The sequence below is a fragment of the Megascapheus bottae genome, chromosome 17 (genome assembly GCF_031878675.1).
Source record: "Megascapheus bottae isolate mThoBot1 chromosome 17, mThoBot2.hap1, whole genome shotgun sequence".
NCBI lineage: Eukaryota > Metazoa > Chordata > Mammalia > Rodentia > Geomyidae > Megascapheus > Megascapheus bottae.
Window position 1 is genome coordinate 11,755,000 of NC_143525.1, and position 23,235 is coordinate 11,778,234.

Here is a 23,235-nt window from a genome sequence, read left to right on the forward strand (position 1 = left end):
TCAACCACAGAAAGGCACTTGACAAGAAACATGATTTTTAATTCTGGCAAGACAAAAGAAACCAAGATAAAGATTGGAGTATATTCTCATGGGGAGCGGGGAAAACCTAACACATATAATGCACTCTTCCTGCCTCCCTTCATTGCAGATCTCTCATTTTGTTCTTCTTTTGAGTTGGTGGCATGGTGAGGAATTGAGGGTGCCACCTGATACAGAGGCGGGGGAGGGGCAATGCTCAGAGGGGCTCATAGGTGGAAGGGCGCCGTCGGATGATGCAGAAGGCAACAAGTACCAGGGTGAGGAGGCCGAGCAGGATCAGGCCAATGATGAGAGGCAGCAAGATGGATTGGTCACTGGGGCACAAGAAACCTAGTAGAAAGAAAGGACAAGTAGGCATTGTTGCTGTGGTGGCTGGGGGGGGAGGGGCGGGAGATGGGGAGCAGGGAAAAAAAGAGAAGGAATGTGAGAATAGTGGAATTATGTGGATGATAACACAGCAGTAATAGGTAATTTACAGAATATAGGACAGTTGTCCAACAGGTATAGCAAACCCACTCACCCACTGGGGAAGCTGGGAAATTAAAAAGGGGAGACCTAGAGATAGGTGGGGGTGGGAGAGAATGTCCTTTCTGTGTAATGGAAGAATTCTATAATCTAATTGGTAGTTCTTACTTGGCCCAAAGACACCTGAATGGGGCAGCTGAGCAGCCTGTATTCTCAGGGAGAGCAGATCAAGATGAATAGCTGGAGAAACAGCTATGCTCGCATTTCCACAGCTAAAGCTCCGGCCCAGGGGTGCTTGGAGATCTTGAAGGGATGCATTCTGAGCCACGAATGTCCACTCTGAACAGATGAGAGAGCAGGTCCAATCTACCTTCCACTCCCAGCCCAGCCATCTAGTAGTGCTAACAATGAGAAAGGGAGGGAAGATTGATACTCACTTGTGGCCTTGGGGAAGGACACGTTGTATTCTACTGCCATATAGTTGAGGTAGACCACACTCTGGCTCTGCTGCAGGTCCTGAGAGGTGAATAGGAAGGATCAGGGCATCAGGCGGAGTGACACTGCTATCTTGAGAGCAAGGGATGGGGAGGAGATGGGTACTGGGAAAGTGAGTGAGTGATGGTCAAATGTGGAGCTATACCTGCTTGAATCCAAAGCTGAGCTGTCCGTATGGAAATGAGAGAAGCAGGTGGGCATGAGCACTCTCACAGCCCCCTTGGGCCTTGGTTTTGTTTGGGTTGAGTACAGAGATACCCCAGGCCTGTGTAAGTAAAAATAGTCTTGAGACTAAATGGATCTGCCATCTAAGCTTTTATCTTCTCTACTTGCCCTTCTCCCCCGCTCCCCATCCGTTTGGTCTGGGGCATGAACTCAGGGCCTGGACACTGTCCTTGAGCTTTCAAAGCTAGCACTCTACCACTTGAGCCATAGCACTACTTTATGCTTTTTCTGTTTTATGTGATAACAAGAAATCGAACCCAGGGTTTCGTACAGGGCAAACCCTCTACCACTAGGCCATACTCCTGCCTCCTCCCTCCGCTTCTTCCCTCAACATAACCACCCCACCCCCACCCCATGTCCCTGCTGTTTTAACCTTACCTCTCCTCCACCTTGGATTGGATACCGGACTCGAATCTGTATTTGGGCTTGGAGCTGAACACAGGGCTGGGAACCATTAGTCCATGTATAATTTCCAATAGTAGTCTTGGATCCTGAGCTAGGACTTGGAGAGGGTGGAGGTGGTTTTGGGTGGGAGGGACTGGTGAATCCTGGAGTGGTAGCAGTGCTATTGCCTGTGGTAGGGTGGATGGTAGCATTTCCAGGGCTGGTGATATTGGCAGGATTCAGAGTGACAGCTGTAGGCCCAGGGCTGGTGGTAGTGCTATTGCTTGTTGGATGAATGGTGACATTCCCATGGCTGGTGGTAGTGGGTCCATGGCTGGTGGTAGGTCTTGCGGTGCTTGCAGTAGTGGTCATTGTGAACGATGGCAGCAGAGTGGCCGATTTTTTGTGAGGACAGCCATTCTCAGGACAACCATTTTCCATTCCCTGGGCTTTCAGACTGGTTAGCAACCTAGCAATGGGCTCCTTCCCAGGGGATTCCCTCCCTCCTGGTATCCCCTCTTACCTGCTAGCAGACCCAGCAAAGCCATGGAAAATACCAGCAGCATCATGCCAGACTAGTTTCAGGCAGTCCTGCTGGGCTGTGCAAATTCCAGGGGATCTAACCTAGTTCCTCTGCTTTTTCTCGTAAGAGGAAATGAAAGCCTGAACTTCCTGTAACCAGACCCCACCCACCTGACTCAGGCATGTCTCCCAGCCTTGAATGCAATTCTTAATGTCCCATTGGATCTGCCTCAAGCGGGAAGTGTCAAGAAGTCACATCACATGAGCAGAGGGGAGTGGCTGACTCAGAACCCTTTGGCCTACCTCACCAAGGCCTGACCTCCCGACAGTGGGCTTCTCCAGGGTTTCCACAAAAATGAGCTCACAAGGTCTTAGAACTGTATTTGCTCCCCTCCCTTCTTGACCCCATCACTTCCTCTCTGAGACACATGAGAAACGTGTGACAATTTGTACCCAACCCTGGAAAGGTCACACTAGCTGTAGGAAGGCAACAGAGTCCCCTAGTGTAGGGCAAGCTGACAAAGCCAAGTATGAGGGAGAAGAAAAGAGAAACCCAAACAGGCACTTTCCAAATCATTTTATTCAGAATTTTGTGTTTTGTTTCCTGAATCAATAAATACTATACAAAACAATGTAAAAATGGCTACCATTTTCTCTCCCTCGCTCCCCCTACCTAGGGACAAGTCCCGTGGACCTCATGCAGGACTTCCCCCTGCTTCAGTCCAGGAAATGAGGTTAAGGTGACATGTTATAACCCCTTGAATCACTTTCAGAGGGATCCAACTGGGATGGGAGAGCCTCTGGGATCAGGAGGTGACTAGGTTGAGGAAATGGATTAGTGTTTTTGGGAGGAGACGGCGCCTGGGGCAAGAGCCTACCCCAAAGAAAAGGGTGTCTAAAATGTTCACGTTTCCTTCTTTTGCCTCAAAAAGTGACATTTATTCAAAGAAAAAAAAAAGGAAAAAAAAAAAGACAAGATGTCCATCCCTCGGCTCCCCTTCCCACCCCCTCCAGCTGCTCCTTAGCCTGCCAGGGTTCAATCCTGGCAGGGGCCAGGTAGCACGGACAGCCCCATTCAGATGAGGTCAGCAACATTGAGGGGCATCTCTTCAATGGAGGTGTTGTAGAAGGTCTCGATGTCTCTAAGAGTCCTCTTGTCTTCTTCTGTTACCATATTAATAGCCACACCCTTACGGCCAAATCGACCACCACGACCAATTCTGGAAAAACAAGGACAAAGGAGAGGGAAAAGGAATGAGCCAGCAGACACTTCAAGCACAGGGAGGGCAATGCAGCTGGACCAGTCACCAGAAAACACTTGCCTGTGGATATAGTTCTCCCTGTTGGTCGGAAGGTCATAGTTGATGACTAAAGACACCTGTTGCACATCAATGCCTCTGGCCTGTATCAAGAAAGACAAATGAGAATGCCATCTATCCAGAGGCTTAAAGTGTATGTAGGCAGCCTAAGGAAGGTGAAGGAAAGTATCATCCCCTGTTCCCTGGAACAGTTTAGGCATGCCAGATTTTCTTCCAAGTTGCTACTTTCCTGAGAGGCACTAACTGGCCCCTTGGAGAGGGAATCACCTTGGATTTTCTTCCCACTTTTATTGAAGTCTTTACTCACCAGCAGGTCAGTAGTAATCAGTACTCTGCTAGAGCCAGACCGGAACTCCCTCATGATCACATCTCGTTCCTTTTGGTCCATATCTCCATGCTAGAAAAGAGACAACTCAACCTGGAGCAGCAGGTAGGCACAACTACCATCTGACACACGCCTTGTTGAAGAAGGCAACCTACCATGGCGGAGACAGTGAAATCTCGGGCATGCATCTTTTCAGTAAGCCAATCGACCTTCCTTCGGGTGTTGATGAAGATGACAGCCTGAGTGATGGTCAGGGTTTCATATAAGTCGCATAGTGTGTCAAGCTTCCATTCCTGGAGATGGGAGAAAAATCAGTCAGGGGCTACGCCCCACAACTTACTATCAGGCCTGCCACCTGCACTGGCCCCCACCTCTCGTTCCACATTGATGTAGAATTGACGGATACCCTCCAGGGTCAACTCTTCCTTCTTGACAAGGATCCGAATGGGCTCCCTCATGAACTTCTTGGTCACCTCAAGCACATCGGAAGGCATTGTCGCTGACAACAAGACCACCTAGTAAAAAAATTACCCTTTAGGATGGAAGAGATGTCAGGCTTGTCCCTAGCAACGTCTAAAAGATGCTAAAAAAAACTTCAAAAAAATAAGATAGTACAGTTCATACTGTTCCCTTGGCACTTGCTATGCTTTACCCCAATCATTCCATAACGTATAAACGACTCATAATCTCTTACCTGGGTATTGCTGTTGAGCTTTTGGAATATATCATAGATCTGGTCCTTGAACCCACGGCTTAACATTTCATCAGCTTCATCCAGTACAAACATCTTGATGTATTTGGGAGCTACAAGGCATTAATACCAATACCACATTGTTACCAGAAAGTGTGAAATATGTTTATTTCCTGCTAACTAGAAAATTGATAGGAAGCCTGCTCTCAGAATTCAAGGACTGATCCTTTGCCCAGGAATTCCCTGACAGGCCAGACAGCCCTGGGAAGTAAAACACTAGCAGGGCTAAGACAGCAAGGGAAGCCAGGCTCAGATGACACGCATGGGATTCATCACAGAGCATCTCCTTGAGATAAAGGAAAACACGTTCCTGGAAAGACTTCTGAAAACAGCTTGAAAAATGAACATGTGATTCCGACTGAAAAATACTCACATAGGTATCTCCGATTAAGCATGTCAAATACACGGCCAGGAGTACCCACGATGATATGGGGAGCTTCCATCTGCAACTTCTGCACCTCAGCACGTACATTGGTGCCACCAATGCAGGCATGACAGGAGGCACCCATATAATCTCCTAATGCCATGACCACTTTTTGTATCTGAACTCAGAAAAAAATAGGCATGTATTAGTTTTGACTGTAACAAGATACCTTAAAGCTTTCCATGTTCTCCCATACACTTATGAGACTGAGCTAATTTTTCCTTTCTACTTCACCTTTTTTTTTGTAGGCTGTGGGGCTTGAACTGAGCATGGACTGTCCTTGAAGACTTACTGCTTAAGGCTAGCACTTTTGCCACTTGAGGCACGGGGACACTTTTTCTTTGTACATGGAACCGAGGACTTGAGTTCAGTACTTCTTGCATGCTAGATAAGCACTCTACCATTAGGCCACCCTCCCTGCCCCACCTTAACTTTCTCTGTGGGTTGTGGGGCTTGAACTCAGGACCTGCACGCTGTCCTTGAGCCTCTTTGTGCTCAGCGATGGGGCTCTACCCCAAGCTACAGAGTTTTGTGGGACTTTTCTCCTAGGCTTTGACCCGTGATCCTTTCAGATCTCAGCCTTCTGAATAGCTAGGATTACAGCAGGCTTAGCCACAAGTGCCCAGCTAAGACACCTTACCGTTCTGAAAAGTAATTGTAAACCATTTAAGTCTTAATACTTCAACTTTGACAACATACCTGTAGAGTTACACATTTGCTAAAATAATGCTAGCTAGGTGACCTTTACTGTAAACCAAGTTCAGGGAAATTCTTTTTTGAACCACATCAAATACAAAGTCTGGTGATTACTGTGCCCTAGGCATGAAATAGCTTTGGCCAGGATGTAGGCATCAAGCTAGGATGAACAAAGGATTATCACATGTTCTTCCCCTAACTGATATAAGAGAGACCACCACCAATGAGGTGCCTCTTTGCCCATTGCCAGGGGGTTCATTTACAAAGTCATCACCAAACTCACCTGGCCAGTTGGGCTCTACCCAGCAGCATTCTCACTTGACTCAGGAAGTGGTTTATGTTTGGGTAGGAAACAACTTATAATTAACCCAAAAAGCTCAACAAGTAGGAGTGACTCATTTCTTACCCAATTATCTCTTCATCCCTCAAAACAGTGCAATTCTTTTGTAAGAATGATGCCAAGTTGTCTTTTATAAACTACTCCTTTGACAAAAATAAAATACTCACCTGCTGAGCTAATTCTCGAGTGGGGGCCAAGACCAAGGCCTGAGTGGCCTTTAGATCTAATTCAATCTGCTGTAAAATCGATATGGCAAATGTGGCTGTTTTCCCAGTCCCAGATTGGGCTTGAGCGATCACATCATAACCTGAATAGCATAAAACATTAATTAATCCCTGGACATAAGGCCCAACCTCAACCACGAATGAATAAACATCAAATGAATGCTTTTCAAACGTTGAGAATAGCTTAGAAAACAGGCTAACGCAATGGCCATGATCTGACCTTTATAAAGCCAACAGAAACACATGTATCCACGGCATGAACCAGACATTGGCATAAAAGCCACGCTGGGATAAACATGGGATTGTTTTGCCCCTGGCTGATGTAAGATGAAAACACCATGAAGTTGATGCCACTTTGCCCAGAACAGGGACTGTTTACAGCTTATTTTGTTGGGGTTAAGTGCCTTACCCTTGATACAAGGAAGAATGGCTCGTTGCTGGATGGCAGAGGGCTTTTCAAAACCATAGGCATAGATGCCACGGAGAAGAGACTCCGAAAGGTTCATATCATCAAAGCTGTCAACAATTTCATTCCAGTTACTCTGTAGGATGCAAAGATATTAAAAGCTAAATGACTTCAAACTTTTACAGACCCTCCACTCTGGTAAAGAAAGCCAACTGGTTTTACATGTAAAGCCAAAAGGCAGGCTGCAGTATTACCTCGATGACACCTTCTGGCTCCATCCCATCGGGGCCATTGTCTCTGGATCTGTGGATTCAAAGAGTAAGTTTTATCCCGGGCTTTCAGAATCATCTCAGCAAAAGGGCGTGCATTAGGACTAGTAGCTTTCAGTCCCTCAATCGAACACTAGCAGTCCACAAGATATTCAGAGCCACTTAAGAAAAAAATCCTGAGAAGTGGCCATGTGCACAAACTAACTTGGTCAAGTGGTAAGCGTATCGCCACATCCAGTCCCCGGATGTAGTCCAGCCCACGTGTACTGCGCCTCACCATTCAGGGGCCAAGCGCCAGCACCTCCTTTCACGGCACAAGTCCGCCGGAAGTCCCGCCCTTCAACTCCCAGACCCGAGGATAGGACATCCTCTTCCCCACACGTCATCCCGCCCACGCCCTCCCCCGACTTCCTCCAGCCGACTCCCCGCCCCCCCCGCGGTGCCCGGATGTGGGAGGCCGCGGGCGGTGGCGGCCTCGCGCACAATGAGCCCCAGCCGAGCTAGCAAAGGGGGGATTGCACAACCTTTAGAAGCAAAGCAGACGGGGGGGAGGGGAACCCCTCAAGCCGCCATGTGCTCGTTCCGTCGCCCCCTCCCGTCGACTCCTCCCCCCTCCATGAACAATCCACATCCCGCCCGCCCCGTCGCGAAATGGCGTCGCCCTCCCGTACCTCAGGCCGCTCACCCCCGAAGTAAAGTGGACCTGCCCATCCGCAGTTTGCCAATTGCTCAGCTTGTGCGGCAAAATGGACCCGCCCGCCCGACGCCGGGTGGGCTCCTGGCGCCTCACGCGGCCGCTCCTCGGGTTTAGGCTCAGTCCTGGCCGTCAAGAAAACCAGCACACTGTTCCGGCCGGTTTCTTCTCCCCCGACCCACATCTCGACGGCGGCAGAGCGGCTGGCTGCCGACCCGGGCTCCCCCGCCCCTCGCGGGTGGTGCCGTCAGAACCCTCCGGCAGCCCCGCGCGCGAGCCCGCCCCCGGCGGCGGAGCAGTGCCCGGCCGGCTCCGCGACACGCAGCCGCCACTCTCCCACGCCAGGTCGCGACCTCGTCCGGCCACTCAGAGCCGGGGCTCCGCGCACGGGACTGCCGTAACACGAGACGGCGAGACGTCCCTGGCCCGCTCGGCCCCAGCCAGGCCGGCCTTCCCTCTGGGTCGACCCCCGTGGCAACGTCGGCCGTGGGATCGCCCCCCTCGGCCCTTTGGGCGGTTTCCCCCGTAACCCCGGTGGGCCTGGGGCGGTAGGCTGGGCCCCGGGAGGGCCCTCAAAGGGAACGACCGGGTAAGTAGCCACAAGCTCTTGCAAACGCCTATTCTTACCGGGAATCCTGACTCGCAGACATGATCCTTAGAAACTAGGGCGGAGTGCCCGCCTATCGACAACTTATAGAGCCCCCCGACCCCGCCCCAGCCATCGCATTGGCTTGGCCACCTCGGCCCCGCCCGCCGTCCCTCTGCAACTCGGCGTGACGTTAGTTCGTAGACGCTAAGATTCGCAGCTACCATTGGGTAGCTTGGGTGCCTATCAAGTTAAAGGCCCGCCTCGTAGCCTCATTGGCTAGCGGGCCCGCCTCTCTCGCCGGCACGGAAGTGACATATAGGAGTCTGGCCTCGAGGCCTGGCAGCCATCTTGGGGCCCTGCACCCTTACACGTGCGGAGGCGATCGTGCCCTAGTCATGTGGCTCGGGAGGCCCTATCGCGCAAAGGGGGCGAGGCCTTAAGCCTTCAGGGACTTCCGCGCTCTCGGGAATGTCACTTCCCTTTACCTCAGCGCCAGCTTTTCAAAGTTTTGTTCTCCCTAGCAGCAAAGGTAAAGCCGAGATGGCCCAGGCTTGTAAGTGTAGTGGGGATGGGGTAAGCAGGAGCCCTGGGCCCAAGAACTGGGAAAGTTCCCCTGAGTGGTGGGAACTTTTTTGGCTTAAGAGCAGCTGTCCTTCACCTTGGCCATCCCCTGTGTCCCTGGTCCCATCCAGCCCAGGGTCTCTTGTTCCCCAGTTTTCCTCTTAGTCTCCTTCATTTTTTGTCGGTTGTGGGGCTTGAACTCATCATAAGTGCTGTCTCTGAGCTTAAGCTCCCTTATTTTTGAGATTCAACGCCCCTTTCTCCTTACTCTTAACCCTTGGCCGGGGGAGCTGTTTGGGAAATGAGGCTAGTAGGCTGTTGGCACTGAGTCAGGTATGGAAAAGTAGCTTCTAACGTCTTAAGACCCCAACTTAAGACCCCAAAATGGGTAATAAGCAGTAGGTGAAAGACCCGAGGTAGAGCACACCCACAAATTTGAAACCTCTTAAGGAAGACCACCACTACGTATCTCCAAAGGATCCTTTATTGACCAGAGCAGGACCATGGCATTTATATATATCTTTATATATATATATAAAAAAAAAAGGTTTGAAGATCTGGCAGGCAGTAATCCCTTTGCTTGCCCACCACCCCCACACTTTTTTCCTGTCCCCTGAACATGGAAGGGAAAGGGGGATGACTGCTCCACGCAGGCCACAAGGCAAAGTTCCCCTTACAGAGAGGTGAGAAAAGGGCTTATCCATGGCCACGCCCTGCTCATCAGAAATCAGTATTCTCTCAAAAAGGGGAAAAAAATACAGAAGTCAATTTAAACATTTAAATATGAAAAACAAAACAAAACCAAAGGGAACTGAATTGGAACTGGAGTTTCTTGGGAAAGATCTCCCATGTCCCCCTGCCCGTTAATGGGCTCAGGGCATGGGGTAAGACGCTCACACAGTGAGTTTGCAGTGACACAGCTCCTTGTAGATCTGCCGACGGAGTTTGGGCATGTCCTGCTGGGTGAAGCTGAATGGCTGAGACAAGGCCAGATGCTTGCAGTACTAGGTGTTAAAAAAGTAGGCCATGAGAATCAGCTACTGAATGAATATCCCTCCAAAATGAAGACCTATGGCTATACCTTTAAAGTTCCAGTCTTTCAGAGAATATTCTCATATGGAGAGAGAGAGCACCAAGATTCCAATAGCTAGGCTTATTTAAGCTTGGTTCTTCTAAAGCTTTTCTTACTAATATACCTCAGTATTCAAGTGAAGGAAAATAGACTGCGTCAGATTTAGGCACTTGTATCAAAACCAGAGCCTGGAGAGGATCAATGAAATCAATGTTTCTGTGTTCTAACACATGTGGATACTCCTTACTCTACAACTGGTTCTGGGCTAAATGAATCAACAGTCTCATAGCCGCCTTTAACTCAGTAACCAATTCCAAAGCTCGGGAACCCGATGCACTTACCTGCAACACAAAGGCGCCACAGTCGCTGTCATTATTCTGCCTGGCCACATTCTAAAAAATAAAAAGTAAACCCATTCACCTCCAGCTGCCCAAGGATATACCCTCAATATCTGCCCTTTACCCCCTGCCCTCTACCATGCTATTCTTCCTGCTAACTCACCATTTTGAAGTAACCTTTCCAACCCTGGTGGAAATCCCTTCGGTCTTTCTTCACTGCCTCGGCCTGCAGATACTTGGCAATATGCTATTTAGACAGGGAAAGAGAAAGTGATGTGTTTCCTTCCTCAAATGAATCCAGGGTATGGTGTTGGCAAACAACATTCAAGTTACTCCTTAGAGACTGAAAGCCACCATTTTTTTGAGAAATGCCTTGCCACTGTATCTCCCACATTCTATCCATCTTCCCTCAATCCCGTCAGACCTTAGGGCAGCGGCGGTTTAGGGTGCGCTGTGAGTCAAAATAGGTGATGGTACGTTGCCTCACATCAACAGAGATAAGGGACCAATGCACTTCCAGGTGGATAGGGATTAACAGTAGCTCCTTATTGAAGATGTCCACCTTGAAAATAAAGTGCTAGAAGTCAGGTACAAGATAAGGGCAATGACAATTGTCCTGAAAGTTCTAAAGAGAAAAAAGAAACAACAAGAGAACCCATTGGAAGAATATAGGTCCTGCATCTGGGCTAGGCAGGCAGGAATAGGAGACAATACCAGAACACACAAGTGCAAGGTGCCTGTCACACACTAAAAGAACTGCTTGTAGGATTCTGGAGCCAGACTACTGAAGTTGAAAATCAATGCCCCCACTTAGCAGAACATGATGATAGCTAAAGTATTTATTGTTACCAATTTCCTTATCTCTAAGAGGGAGAAAACAGACCTACACTCACCAGGTTGTTAGGAGGAGTAGTTAATACTCATACTTAATGCATGGCCTGAAGTAAATCCTCAGTTAATGTTAACAATTTTTTGGTTTTATTGTTTTGGGGGCTTGAACTCAGGGCCTGGACCCTGTCCCTGAGCCTCCCTGTACTCAAGGCTAGCACTCTACCACTTGAGCCACAGTACCACTTCTGTTTTTTGGAGTGCTTAAATTGGAGATAAGAATCTCATAGGGACTTTATTGCCCAGGATGGCTTTGAACCAAGATCCTTCGATTTCAGCCTCCTGAGGATTACAGTCATGAGCCACCAGCACCTGGTTGTTTTACAATTCTACCACATGTTCTACTTAACAGATGAGGAAACTGTAAGATGGAGAAATAGAAGAACTTGTTTAAAGTCACAAAGCAAAGGAGAGCCGGGAGTTTGGCCTAGTGCCTAGCATGCACGGAAGGCCCGGGGTCAATTCCTTGGTATTACATACATAGAAAAAGCTGGAAGTGGTGCTGTGGCTCAAGTGGTAGACAGCTCTAGCATTGAGAAAGCCCGAAGATAGTGCTCCGGCCCCGCATTCAAGGCCCAAGATTGGCAATAAATAAACAGACATTGGGGCCAGGAATTTGGCTTAGTGGTAAGAGTGCTTGCCTAGAATGTACAAAGCCCTGGGTTCAATTCCTAGGCAACATATACATAGAAAAAAGTCAGCCCAGGGCCAGGAGTTTGGCCTAGTGGTAGAGTGTTTGCCTAGAATGCACAAAGACCCGGGGGGTTCAATTCCTGGGTACCACATACATAGAAAAAGCTGAAAGTGGTGCTGAGGCTCAAGTGGTAGAGCTCAAGCACAGGACTGGCAAAAAAAAAAAAAAAAGGAAAGAAAAAGAAAAGCCAGGTGTGGTGGTTCAAGCCTGTAATCCTAGCTACTCAGGAAGCTGAGTTCTGAGGATCAAGGTTTAAAGCCAGCCCAGACACGGAAGGACCTGAGACTCTTATCTCCAATTAACCTCTAGAAAACGGGAAGTGGGGCTTAGCTGGAGGGTAAGGTGGTAGCCTGGAGCTGAAGAGCTCAGGGACAACACCCAGGCTGAGTTTAAGCCCCATGACCCACAAAAAAAGAGAAAGAAAATACAAAAGAAGGAGGCCGGGAGTTTGACCTAGTGGTTAAAGTGCTTGCCTAGCATGCATGAAGACCCGGGTTCGATTCCTCGGTACCACATACATAGAAAAAAGCTGGAACTGGTGCTGAGGCTGAAGTGGTAGAGCTGTAGCCTTGAGAAAGTCCAAGGACAGTGCTCAAGCCCTGAGCTCAAGCCCAGGACTGGCAAAAAAAAAAAAAAAAGAAAATACAAAAGAAAAAAGTCAGCCCGATGTGGTGGCTTACCCCTGTAATCCTAGCTCAGGAGACTGAGATCTAAGGATCAGGGTTCAAAGCCAGCCTGTGCAGACTCTTATCTCCAATTAACCACTAGAAAACTGGAAGTGGCACTATGCTTCAAGGAGCTTCAAGCTGAACAGTTCAGAGACAATGCCCAGGCCCAAAGTTCAAGCCTAGCAATGGACAAAAAGAAAAAAAGAAAAAAGCTGGAAGTGGTGCTGTGGCTCAAGTGATAGAGATCTAGACTTGAGAAAAAAAGAGCCCAGGGACAGTGCTCAGGCCCTGAGTTCAAGCCCTAGGACAGGGAGGAAAAAGGTTAACTCAGTTACACAGAGAGCTAAATTTGTTTCATTGTATGTCACCCCTATCTCTACTGGAACAGGTCCTTGAGTAAACTTAACAGAAACTAATTTTAGGGCTAAGAGTGTAGTTTAGTGGTAAAGTGGTATATCCTATAGTCCCAATTTATTTGATCTCAGGAGTTCCAGTCCTCTGTGGGTAGGGGAGATTGAGTAAGGGTGGGGAAGGAAGGAAGGGAAGGTAGATGCTACAGCAGATGTTCCTATAGCACTATACAGATTTATTGGGCCTTTTCAGTAACAAGGTAGAAAAACCTATAGTGAAAATACCTTGATTCTTTTCTACTTATTCCTTTCCTCAATTTCTCTTGTCACCTTAACCAAATATCTAATTATTATCCTCCATACCCATCTCTTTTATTTCTCACATCAGCCTGTCAGAAGAGCTCACTGGTTCTACATGTGATACAAAACCCTGAATAAACCTAATTGGCCTCTCCCCTCAGCACTCTAGTGCAGCTATCTCACCCAAACCACTGTGTTCTTCACTATTATCCTCTTTCATTTTATTTTTATTTTTTATTTATTTATTTTTTTACCAGTCCTGGGCTTGAGCTCAGGGCCTGAGCACTGTCCTTGGACTTTCTCAAGGCTAGAGCTCTACCACTTGAGCCTCAGCACCACTTCCGGCTTTTTTCTGTATGTGGTACCGAGGAATTGAACTCGGGTCTTCATGCATGCTAGGCAAGCACTTTAACCACTAGGCCAAACTCCTGGCCCTCCTCTTTCATTTTATAAGTGGAACTGAAGTTTAAAACACGATGAGTCTCCAGCCTCCTTAAGATTTCAATGATTTCTCAGTACATATAATGCTATAACATTACATTGGAATTTGTTTGCAGGATTTAACACTACCTGAAATTTAGCTTATTTATACTCCACAAAGCCAAGTTTTGCTTTTTATGCCTGGCATACATGTGATGTTTAATACAAGACTGAATAGGGTTGGGGAAAGAGTTCATAGAAAGCAATACTCTTAACTGGGGGCCAAGTGCATATCATGTACCTGGATTCAATTCCTCTGTACCACATACATAGAAAAGCTGGAAGTGGTGATGTGGCTCAAGCGGTAGAATTCTAGCCTTGGGAAAGCCCTAGGACAGTGCTCAGGCCTGAGTTCAAGCCCCAGGAGTGGCCAAAAAAAATAATAATAAAAAAAAAGGGCAGGAGGGGGTGGGGTGCTGGTGCACACCTATAATCCTGTAATCCTATCTACTCAGGAGGCTAAGATCCAGTGAGGATCACAGTTCAAGGCCAGCCGTGCAAGAAAGTCCATGAGACTCTTATTTCCAATTAACCACCAGAAAACTGGAAGTGGCGTTTGTGGCTCAAGGGTAGGGTGGTAGCCTTGAGCTGAAGAGCTCAAGGGACAATGCCCAGGCCAAGATAGAGCCCCATGACCCACCAAAAAAAAGTGCCTAAGGACAGTGCCCAGTCCCTGAGTTCAAGCCACAGAATTGGGGGGGAGGGGGAGTAAAATTCTTAATTTCTTAAGACATGAGGTATTATAAAAGTGAATTCATAACTCACGTTTTTGGTCCACCTCTTCACCCCATCATAACCCTTGGTACGCAGTTTATCATAGAAGAAACTGTTGAAGAAATGTACCTGTGCCAATAACACAAAAGAGCTGGATAAAATTAAAACATTTTGGAGCTTCCCACTAAGTTTCCCACCACACATAATCTTATTTCATAAGTCTAATTGATAATAAAAACTTTTTTAACTCCTTATATATAAGATCCCAGCCCCATTCTTGGGGCTAACTATAGGGGGGAAAAAAAGCTTCTGGAGGAAAATAGTTCAGAGCCAAGCCTACAGATTTTAAATTAATAGATTACTATTCACTACTATCTCCCCAGAGATCCTACTTATTATATGAAATGGAAGAGATGAAAAATGCTTAAAATTAACTGCAAAAATGTTTTTAGGAACTAAAGAATCTGGTTGAGACTAGCTTCATCCCTGTAAATCTTAACTGGGAGATAGAGTCTGAATAGCTGAAGTGGGGTATAGAGATAGTGAGGAGCAGTTCTTGAGACCCCATCTCAACAGAAAAGCCAGCTGTCTTAGCTATGCCAGGAAGCATAAATAGGATGGTGGTCCAGGCAAGCCCATACCAAAAACAGCAAGCTTCTTATCTTTAAAAAAAAAAAAAAAAAAAAATGCAACAACCAGGCTACATACATGGATCAAGCAGGAGTGCTCTTGGATAGCAAGCTTGAAGCTCTGAGTTCAAGTCCCAGTACCGCCAAAGAAAAAAAGGAATCTGATTGAACATACCTTTTCAGGGACCGTGTCCATGACCAGGTCTCCATACATGTTCATGACCTGGGGTGAAGATGGGAGGCAACTTGCCATGGAGGGTGTGGCACAATAGGGCTCCCCCATGCAGAGGCCCCCAGAAACCCTACTCCCTGAATCCCCTCTTAGATCTATTTATCTACTTCCTCTCACCTGGTCATTGAGCCAGTTCTGTCCATACAAGGTCCCCAAGTCATCCATAGTTAGCACATGCCGCTTGTAAGATACTCGAAAGCCCCTCACCATGGCATTGCCCGGCATCCGCTGGTATGACTGGATCAGCTGCAGTACCAGACCCTTCCTGAATATGCCAAAAGTACAATCACACAAGAGATGACAGAGCTGGCACATATAGAAATAACCATTACTTAATCCCACCACTCAGAGCACACTGAGCAGGAGTCCAAGGCCAGCTTGAGTTACATAGCAAACTCCAGACCAGCTTCAGCTATATGAAAGACTGCCTCAAAAAGCAAAACGCCAGGGCAAGGAGCGTGGCGTAGTGATAGAGTGCTTGTCTAGCATGTACAAAACCCTGGGATCAATTCCTTGGTCCCACATACACAGAAAAAGCCGTGAGTGGTTCTGTGGCTTAAGTGATAAAGCGCTAGCCTTGAGAAAGCCTAAGGACAGTGCCTAGGCCATGAGTTCAAGCCCCAGGATTGGCAAAAAAAAAAAAAAAAAAAAGGCAAAACACCAGAACCAGAAAGAAAGACTATTAACTGTCTAAGAGTCTACAATGACGTTTTCTTCCTTTATATAAAAGTCCTTTTGAGGCTCTGCTAGAAACTCACAAAAACAAGTACAGGAACACTCAGGGTTCCATCTAAAGACCCAGTAGTTTATAGGGATATGGCACTTTGCCTGCCATTTCCTCCCCTTCAGCTCTATCTTCCAATTCTCAAGACTATCTCTGTGTGAGAAAGTACTACAGCATTCTCTTTCCATCCCTTTGGGACATCTGTCAAGCCTCACCTGGAAGGTGAAGAAAACTCCTGCTGGAAAATGTCCTCCAACTTCTCTACTACCTCGTCAGTGCTGAGGGGGATGAGGCTACCGTAAGTTTGAAGGAATTCATCCAAGATGCCTAAGTGAAGGAGAGAAGAACAAGTTGAGGCCTCCAGACTCTGATCTAGGAGCTGGCTGAAGGAAGCAGTCTAGGTCCTCTAGGGCTTACTCTGCACACAGGTCACATGTTCCTCCCGCAAGGGGCTGTGCTGGCCAGCTTTCTCCCCAGGTCGCTCTGTCTCTTCCACAGTGCCCAAATCAGAGCCCTGAAAAAGCTCCTGAGACCCATGGTCCCCAATGCTGCACACATTGCTGATGAGTATGCTGGCATCAGGGGGTGCCAGGCTGCGTTCTCCTTCTGGCCCTGGTGGCCCCCCAAAGCCATTGGGCAGGGCACAGGAGAGGAGGCCTGTAAAGAAAGGGAAATAGGATGAAGATGAGAAATGGGCCATGTAAAAGAACAGGGGAATAATTAACTGATGCATAAGAATACTAAGACCACAAGAAAGATAGATTGAAGCAGATCTACCAATATAACCTCTACAGCATGGAGACTCTACAAGATAAGGATGTCTATGAGGTTCTAAAGGGAAAGAGGGGAGATCCAATTCATAGGAGGCAAACAAAGACTAGAATCCATAGTGATGTAAGTCTCAGGAATATCTGTCTCTACGATATGCTTAACACAATACCCAGAATACATAATGTGGTTGGGGTCTGCTAAAAGGAAAATATTTCACAGATAAATGTACCAATAATGTACTCCATTCCTGGGAGAGGTGCCACTCCACCACAGTTAAGAATGGTGCCCTGTGGAAATGTACATATGGGGACTCATGCTGAGAGGAGAAAGAAGGATTTGGAACATACACGACTGACTTTTCTAGGCCAGGCATTGGTGGCACATGCCTGTAATCCTAGCTACTCAGGAAGCTGAGATGTGAGGATCACCGTTTAAAGCCAGCCAAAAGTCCATGAGACTCCAACTAACCACCAGAAAGCTGGAAGTGGTGCTGTAGCTCAAAGTGGTAGAGTACTAGCTTTGAGCTGAAAAGCTCAGGGACAGCACCCAGGTCCTGAGGTCAAGCCCCACAACCAAATTAAAAAAAAAAAGAAAAAAAAACTTTCTAAACCACAGCTCCTTTTCATCTATCCAGTCCTGGGGCTTGAACTCAGGGCCTAGACACTGTCCCTGCCCTTTCTCTGTGTACGTGGTACCAAGGTATCGAATCCAGGGTTTTGTGCATGCTAGGTAAGCACTCAATCACTAGGCCATATTCTGGGCACCCCCATAGCTCCTTTTCTTACTTACAGGTTTTGTTTGGTAGCCCTGACAGTCTTCCAGGCAAAGGTATTTTTTTCCTACTAATAATAAGGCTTATGCTTACTGAAGATAACTCACAGCTTGTCTGGAGCCCATTGTGCTTTCACTGGCCGCACTTTTCATTACAACAGATTTTTGCTGCTCCAGGCTTTAGTCCTCCCCCACCCCTAACCCCTCCCCTTTCCCATCTTACCCGAGTCAGGGTCCAGAGGAGACTTTGGAGTCCACCTTAGTCCATCTTCCTCCATGGGGGGCCCAGAGGTCATTGGTAGAGACCCTCTCACCCCATCCTCAGCCATGAGAGCACCTAGCAAACCCAGCCGGGGTGGGGGTGGTCCCCGGGGGGAGTCAAAACGACAGCAGGGGGATGGCACCTGTGGCGTTACACCCCCTTCCTGGGGTGAGAGATGGTTCTTGGGGTGTGCAAAACTTCGCCGCCGGCCCCGATGGCGCCCCCAAAGCTTCCAGTGGAATGTCAACGAGGTGCTTTTTGAGTAGAGCAGCATCTGGAAAGCTCTCAAGGCTCTACGACGGCGCTGTGAGCAGGTTTTTCTATGAGTAGGGCGGGGAGGGCGAGGCCTCTGGGAGGCTCCCAGTTGACCCCATCTAGGGGGGAGCCTCCAAGCTGCCACTTCCTCCTCCTCATCTTCATCCTCCTCCTCCTCCTCTTCTTCCTCCTCTTCACTGACTGACGCATCGAAAGATGGCCGAGGGACAGGGAGGCGTCTGGCTGGCACTGTGGTCCCTGACCCAGGATCAGGCCCAAACCCTCCACCTGACTTGAGCCGGGGTTTAGGGGGTAGAGGCCAACGAAGACGCTCCCGCCTAGGGCTTGAGAAAGCTGTACCAGGTCCAGGAGGCTCAAGCCCCCATGACCCGGTGCCTTGTATAGTCTCTTTCATCTTCTAGCACCCTGCAAAACAAAGATTACAATTTCAGAATGCAATCATCTCTCCCCTACCCGCCCCCCCCCCCATCTAACCATAACTGTCCCTTGTCCAAGTACAGGCAAGGGAAAATGGTTAAATGGTACAGCTCGTGTTTTCGCGTTCTGTGTCTCTATTTTAATATCACCAAGGATATCTTCTGAAAGAACAGTAATTTTCCTCAGAGATTGCCTGGCACAGGAATGACAACTCGAGAAGACACAACTTCGAAAAGGAAACTGTTTCAGAGTGTTAAGACTGTTCTCTCACACGGGAACAAATGCGGGGGAGGGGGCTGTGGACATGCTGAGGTCATCTGAGGTGGGAATAAAATGCCAGGCTATGGCTCAGGAAGAGGAGTGATGAAAGGGAAAAGGTTTTGGAGGACATTGAATCAAAGCGCAGGGCCAGAAGCAAGCAGCCCAAGCCACGCCGACCCAGCCCCGCAGCCTGGCCCATCTCCGGGGACCTGAATGCGTCCTAGCACCAGTATGGTTGTACAAGCTGGGTGGCTTCGGTGCATACGGCTCCTTGAGAAGCCCCTTCGAGGGCCTCCAAGCCAGGGTTGGGTGGGAGCGAGTCCTAGGAGTGGAAGACACCACGCAGGGCTGGGGGAGGGGAGGGGGCGTCCTCACCGGGAGCGGGGAAGCCGGGCGGACGGGCCCAAGGCGTGCGTCTCCGCCTCAGGCTTCCCGGCTCATCTCTCCGGCGACGGTGGCGGCCCCGCCACTCCTGCTGTCTTCAAGCGGAGCCGTCTCGATTCAGGGTTTCAACGCTCCTGGGCCGCGCGCCGCGCCGCGCCGCCCCGCCACCGTCGCCGCCCCTTGCTCGGCTTCAGCCGCTACCTCCGCCTCCACCGCCAACACTACCACCACCACCTCCCCCTCCTCCTCCTTCCCCTCCCGCGAGCCCCAGGCCCACCGGCGGCGAGGGCGCACGATTAAGACGTCACACCCGGCGAACGGCGCCGGCGCGGCTACCACGCGCCTAGCCCCGCCTACTCGGCAACGTAGAAACCGTGGGGTCTGCCCCGCCCCCCTCCGAGCTGCGCCTGCGCATACCGCCGTCCGGGCCACGCGTGCGTGGCGGCCGCACCGCGCGCCTCTTTGCGCCTGCGTGTCCTCCACCCCCACCCCACCCCCCCTCCCCGCCGCCTCACGCCCTGCGGCCGGACCGCTGTAGTCTTCCGCTCCGGTGAGCCGGAGGCTGGGAGCTCAGTGAGGCGCTGCAGAGCGCAGAGACGGGCCTAAAGCGGGGTGCTGAGGGACGTGGAATTAGCTGTCAGGCTTGATAGGATTTCTCAGATGAGCCGGGCACAGCCGGCTGCGGATTCGCCGGCCACCCCTCGCAGAGGAATGCTTAACATACGTCTGTGGAGATAGTGACGGGAACTGGAGCCCCCCCCTCACACCCAAAACGAAGAGACGTGAGGCCGAGGGGAGAAGCCCACACTCCTCGGAGAGAGGTGTGGCTTAGGGAGCTGGGGGCGGCTCGCAGTCGCGCTGGGCGGCGGGCGCGCGTCCGCGCTCTGCCGCTAGGTGGCGGCGCGGCTCTGGATGCGTTCCAGTGAGCCGGTCCGGCCCGGACAATGCCTGGCACCGGCGGACCCCCGCCCCCTACGCGCGCAAGGCTCTAGGGCTGGAGGGGAAATTAGAAAAACAAGCTCTTCTACCTCTTTAGTACCTATCAAATCAAAGCGGTGAGAGTGGGAGAGGAAAAGGGAGCAGACGATGAAGTCAAACCTAAATAGAGGCTTTGTTTCTACTCATTCCTTGTCCTTTGTTTAGCCAGCCCTTGGCTGCCTTCAGTGTCTTCCCACAAATATGTACTCACACTGGTCTCAGTTCAGAGCCACCTTTTATTATCACAATCACAGTTTCACAAAACCTAGAAAGGTTCCGTGTGGAGAGAGGCTAAGTTTGGCCTTTGCCCGAGGAATTCTGACATGGACAGTATCCCCTTGGTGTAAATGGAAGACACCTGAGAAAAGAATATGGATGTTAAGTGAATCACAACTATCTGCATACTCTTGTTTTCCCCTGCCTGTTAGAGCTTGGTCTTATCTGTTTCCCGTGAAGACCTTAGCATTTTTGTCCATTCCTCAGATTTGCCTTTACACCAGACTCCAGCCTCCCACTACAAGTCCTCATACCACTACCCCAAGTCATTTGCTCAACCCACTCTCCACTGCCCAAACGGCCCTCACCAGAACTGTAGCAGCTATTATAGGCCCGGTCAGGGTCAGAGGGCATACTGTGTATGCATCGGAAAAGAATCTCCTGCTTTCCCTGGCCTTCCCGAGATACCACCTGACCCATGGTGAAGGTCACATCGTGAAACAGGACCTGGCAAGAAAGGGAGGAGATGTTGAAGCAAACCAAGTTGGTGAGGCTCGGTTCTGGGAGATCTTGGGAGCCAGGGGAATGAAGAAGGGTCTTTTAAGTGTTAGATGAGCAGAGAGATTGGTAATCCTTAGTATTGAACATACAGACTTGGAGAGAAGAACAAAAAGTCAGCCTCCAGGCCCCTATTGTGAGATTTGGGATATGTCTAGGGTTACCTGGCTATACAGCAGATAAATTCCAGAGTCCCAGACTCGGACACTATGCCCTTGGGCCTCCAGGCCTCTCCCACGCTGAAGAGCAGGTTGCCACAGCACCTCTGTCACATCAGAGTCCTCTGAAGGAGAGGAGTGCAGCTGGTCAGGATTTCTTGTCACTCACAGACACTGAGCAGCTTTCCCCTTTCCACTTGTGATAGTCTCCTGAGCCCACCTGCCAGCCCCAAAGTTCCTAGTTTGTGTCCCTCCCCAATGCCATTATGTAAAATATTGCTCACCCTTGGAGGTGATGTTAATGGGAACAAGGTGCAGAACTGAGTGCTTCTCTGAGGAGAGAAGGAGGAAATCTCAGCAGTGTCCACCTGTTCTAGATGCCCTAGTGTCCCCTCTCCACCCTCAGTCTAGCAATCTCCCTACTGTCCCTCCCAGACTCACTTTTCTGATTATGGCTGAACACTGCTCTCCTTCTCCGTGAATGCCACCCATCCTCCCCGGCTTCCAAGGTATCAAGGCTCTGCTTATAAAAAGAGGCACAGAGTTAGCTGAAAGATTCAGGGGCCCCAGAAAGCTTCCTTCCCCAGCCCTCCCAAACACTAGGTACACCTCAGGCCTCTTATGTGCTTTACCCAGCCCCCTGTATCTTGGTGCTGGCTGTCCTCCAGGGTCTGTTAGGTACAAGAAGCATTAATCTTTAACAATTTCTCTTCCTGGAATGGCCACTCCCTTGACTTCCAAACCCAGACCTCTTGCTTGAAATTTTGCAGACTGGAAGATCAGACCTAGAGGTCAGAGACCACCTCCCCCCTTCCCTCCCCCCACCGCTGTCATTCATCCTCTCCCAGCCCTGTCTCTATCTACTTCACTTACCTGTTCCCGGAGGTTATGCCAGAAATATTCTTCCCCCTTCTGGGAAGACCCTCTGCTCCTCTGTAGCCGGCTCATCTCCCTCCTTAGGTTTTGCAGCTCTGTTTGTTGGGTCAGCAAAGCAATGGCACAAGCCACCACCCCTAGAGCTGCCCACCAACTCAACCAGAGAGCAACTGAGAATGCCGGCTCTCGGGCTGGGCCACCCATGTGGCCTGGGGGCGCTTTGGGGGCTAGCAAAAAAGGAGGCGCAGCTATCATAAGCCAAAGACCCTGAAAACACCTGTGGCCTCGGAAAAGGGATGGTAAGGAGGTGATAAGGAGCAGAGGTACAGGCAGTAGTACAGAGGGAAGGTGGTATTACATAAAGGAGAAATAAAAAGAAACAAGAATTTGAAAAAAGAAAAAGAAGCAAGCTAGGGGACTGTCTGTGCTCCTGGTACTCGCTGTGAGACTAATGTCGTAGGGAGTCCCCAGTCTCAGGAGAATTTGGTGTTATTCTTTCTAAGGAGGACTGGGCAACCAGTGACACCCAGGAAGAGCCGCCAGAGCTCAGGGACCCAGGGGCGGCCCCAGAGTTGAGGGAGGGAAGGTTGGCTGGCTATGGGGCATGGTGCCAGGAGCAGGGATGGAGGCAAAGCTGAGCAGTGATGAGGGTTGGTTTGAGGAGGGGGGCGGGTGAGAAGGTGAGGGTAGAAGACCTGGGGGATTGGACATGGGTGAGAGCTCTAAGGAAGTTTTCTGGTTGTGACTTGAATGTGGGGGGGAAAAAGAGCATAGGATCAGTAGGGTTAGAGAACCAGAGACAAGAAACTGGATGGGTGCTGGGGTTAAGGCCCTGCTGGGCGTGTTGGAATGAGGCCTGCACTACTCCCTGTGCTGAACTTGGCAAGCAGGACTTCCTGTTTCTCAAGAAAAGCTCTTACATAAGGCTTTGGACAAAGAGACAGAAAAGCAGCCCCAAGCCCCTCCAACCACTACAGGACACCTCCCCAGGACCCAGAGGCTCAAGAACCCATGTGCCTAGACCCCGATATCCAATATACTGACTCTGAACACCCCTGCAGGCCGGCTCCCACCCCATCTCACAGCCAGGTCCTGTGCCAGCACCTGCTGAAAGTCCCCAGGTGCCAAGAGGAAGGGCCAGCTGGCTCCTCCCAGCTAGGGATTCCCCCTCAGGAGGAAGTCCGCCTCCTAGGGAAATGAGGCTGCTTCCACACAACCTTGCGATGGAAACTGGCTTTACCCCTAGGCTCTATGCCTTTCCACTCTGCTCACAAATGCAGCTTGGAGCAACAGCTCTGTGTTTCCCAACACTCAGACTCCATTCCCATGCCCCTCAATTACCTTGCTCTCAAATAAAGAGAAAGGGGGCCGGGAGTTTGGCCTAGTGGTAGAGTGCTTGCCTAGCATGCATGAAGACCTGGGTTCGATTCCTCAGTACCACATATATAGAAAAAAGCCGGAAGTGGTGCTGAGGCTCAAGTGGTAGAGCG

General features: G+C 49.7%; 4 protein-coding genes and 4 non-coding genes across 13 annotated transcripts; all 8 read right to left on the reverse strand.

Moving 5' to 3' along the window:
- Positions 1 to 18: 18 nt before the first annotated feature.
- Positions 19 to 2,299, reverse strand: Cd68 (CD68 molecule). The gene is made up of 6 exons (XM_090349665.1): positions 2,132 to 2,299; positions 1,603 to 2,057; positions 1,145 to 1,264; positions 942 to 1,020; positions 673 to 843; positions 19 to 369 (listed from the first exon to the last, which is right to left on the reverse strand). The coding sequence occupies exons 1-6, from the start codon at positions 2,175 to 2,177 to the stop codon at positions 236 to 238; spliced, it is 1,005 nt and encodes a 334-aa protein (XP_090205791.1). The 5' UTR covers positions 2,178 to 2,299; the 3' UTR covers positions 19 to 235.
- Positions 2,300 to 3,033: 734 nt separating this feature from the next.
- Positions 3,034 to 8,306, reverse strand: Eif4a1 (eukaryotic translation initiation factor 4A1). The gene is made up of 11 exons (XM_090349664.1): positions 8,206 to 8,306; positions 6,870 to 6,918; positions 6,619 to 6,751; positions 6,153 to 6,292; positions 4,899 to 5,067; positions 4,469 to 4,578; positions 4,146 to 4,289; positions 3,930 to 4,067; positions 3,757 to 3,846; positions 3,453 to 3,532; positions 3,034 to 3,350 (listed from the first exon to the last, which is right to left on the reverse strand). Exons 1-11 carry the CDS (start codon positions 8,226 to 8,228, stop codon positions 3,206 to 3,208), a joined length of 1,221 nt encoding a protein of 406 aa, XP_090205790.1. The 5' UTR covers positions 8,229 to 8,306; the 3' UTR covers positions 3,034 to 3,205.
- LOC150051025 (small nucleolar RNA SNORA67) lies at positions 3,583 to 3,723 on the reverse strand. Its single transcript, XR_016538477.1, has one exon. It is a non-coding gene; the product is annotated as a small nucleolar RNA SNORA67 (small nucleolar RNA).
- Positions 4,668 to 4,806, reverse strand: LOC150051026 (small nucleolar RNA SNORD10). The gene has a single exon (XR_016538508.1). It is a non-coding gene; the product is annotated as a small nucleolar RNA SNORD10 (small nucleolar RNA).
- LOC150051027 (small nucleolar RNA SNORA48) lies at positions 5,757 to 5,900 on the reverse strand. Its single transcript, XR_016538500.1, has one exon. It is a non-coding gene; the product is annotated as a small nucleolar RNA SNORA48 (small nucleolar RNA).
- Positions 6,451 to 6,582, reverse strand: LOC150051028 (small nucleolar RNA SNORA48). Its single transcript, XR_016538499.1, has one exon. It is a non-coding gene; the product is annotated as a small nucleolar RNA SNORA48 (small nucleolar RNA).
- An 888-nt stretch (positions 8,307 to 9,194) lies between the features above and the next one.
- Senp3 (SUMO specific peptidase 3) lies at positions 9,195 to 19,214 on the reverse strand. 2 transcript variants are annotated; one of them, XM_090349666.1, is made up of 11 exons: positions 18,951 to 19,213; positions 17,583 to 18,302; positions 16,235 to 16,474; positions 16,033 to 16,144; positions 15,211 to 15,358; positions 15,037 to 15,084; positions 14,284 to 14,361; positions 10,563 to 10,700; positions 10,302 to 10,385; positions 10,142 to 10,192; positions 9,195 to 9,732 (listed from the first exon to the last, which is right to left on the reverse strand). In XM_090349666.1, the coding sequence occupies exons 2-11, from the start codon at positions 18,289 to 18,291 to the stop codon at positions 9,622 to 9,624; spliced, it is 1,719 nt and encodes a 572-aa protein (XP_090205792.1). In that variant the 5' UTR covers positions 18,292 to 18,302; positions 18,951 to 19,213; the 3' UTR covers positions 9,195 to 9,621. The 2 variants fall into 2 exon arrangements, with proteins under 2 accessions (XP_090205792.1, XP_090205793.1); XM_090349667.1 differs by lacking the exon at positions 15,037 to 15,084 and having other exon boundaries at positions 18,951 to 19,214.
- A 925-nt stretch (positions 19,215 to 20,139) lies between these two features.
- Positions 20,140 to 23,052, reverse strand: Tnfsf13 (TNF superfamily member 13). Of its 5 annotated transcripts, XM_090349673.1 has the most exons (7): positions 22,790 to 23,052; positions 21,743 to 21,840; positions 21,311 to 21,392; positions 21,154 to 21,201; positions 20,876 to 20,994; positions 20,522 to 20,660; positions 20,140 to 20,295 (listed from the first exon to the last, which is right to left on the reverse strand). In XM_090349673.1, exons 1-7 carry the CDS (start codon positions 22,821 to 22,823, stop codon positions 20,186 to 20,188), a joined length of 630 nt encoding a protein of 209 aa, XP_090205799.1. In that variant the 5' UTR covers positions 22,824 to 23,052; the 3' UTR covers positions 20,140 to 20,185. The 5 variants fall into 5 exon arrangements, with proteins under 5 accessions (XP_090205799.1, XP_090205795.1, XP_090205794.1 ...); XM_090349669.1 differs by lacking the exon at positions 22,790 to 23,052 and having other exon boundaries at positions 21,311 to 21,389; positions 21,743 to 22,652; XM_090349668.1 differs by lacking the exon at positions 22,790 to 23,052 and having other exon boundaries at positions 21,743 to 22,652.
- Positions 23,053 to 23,235: the final 183 nt, after the last annotated feature.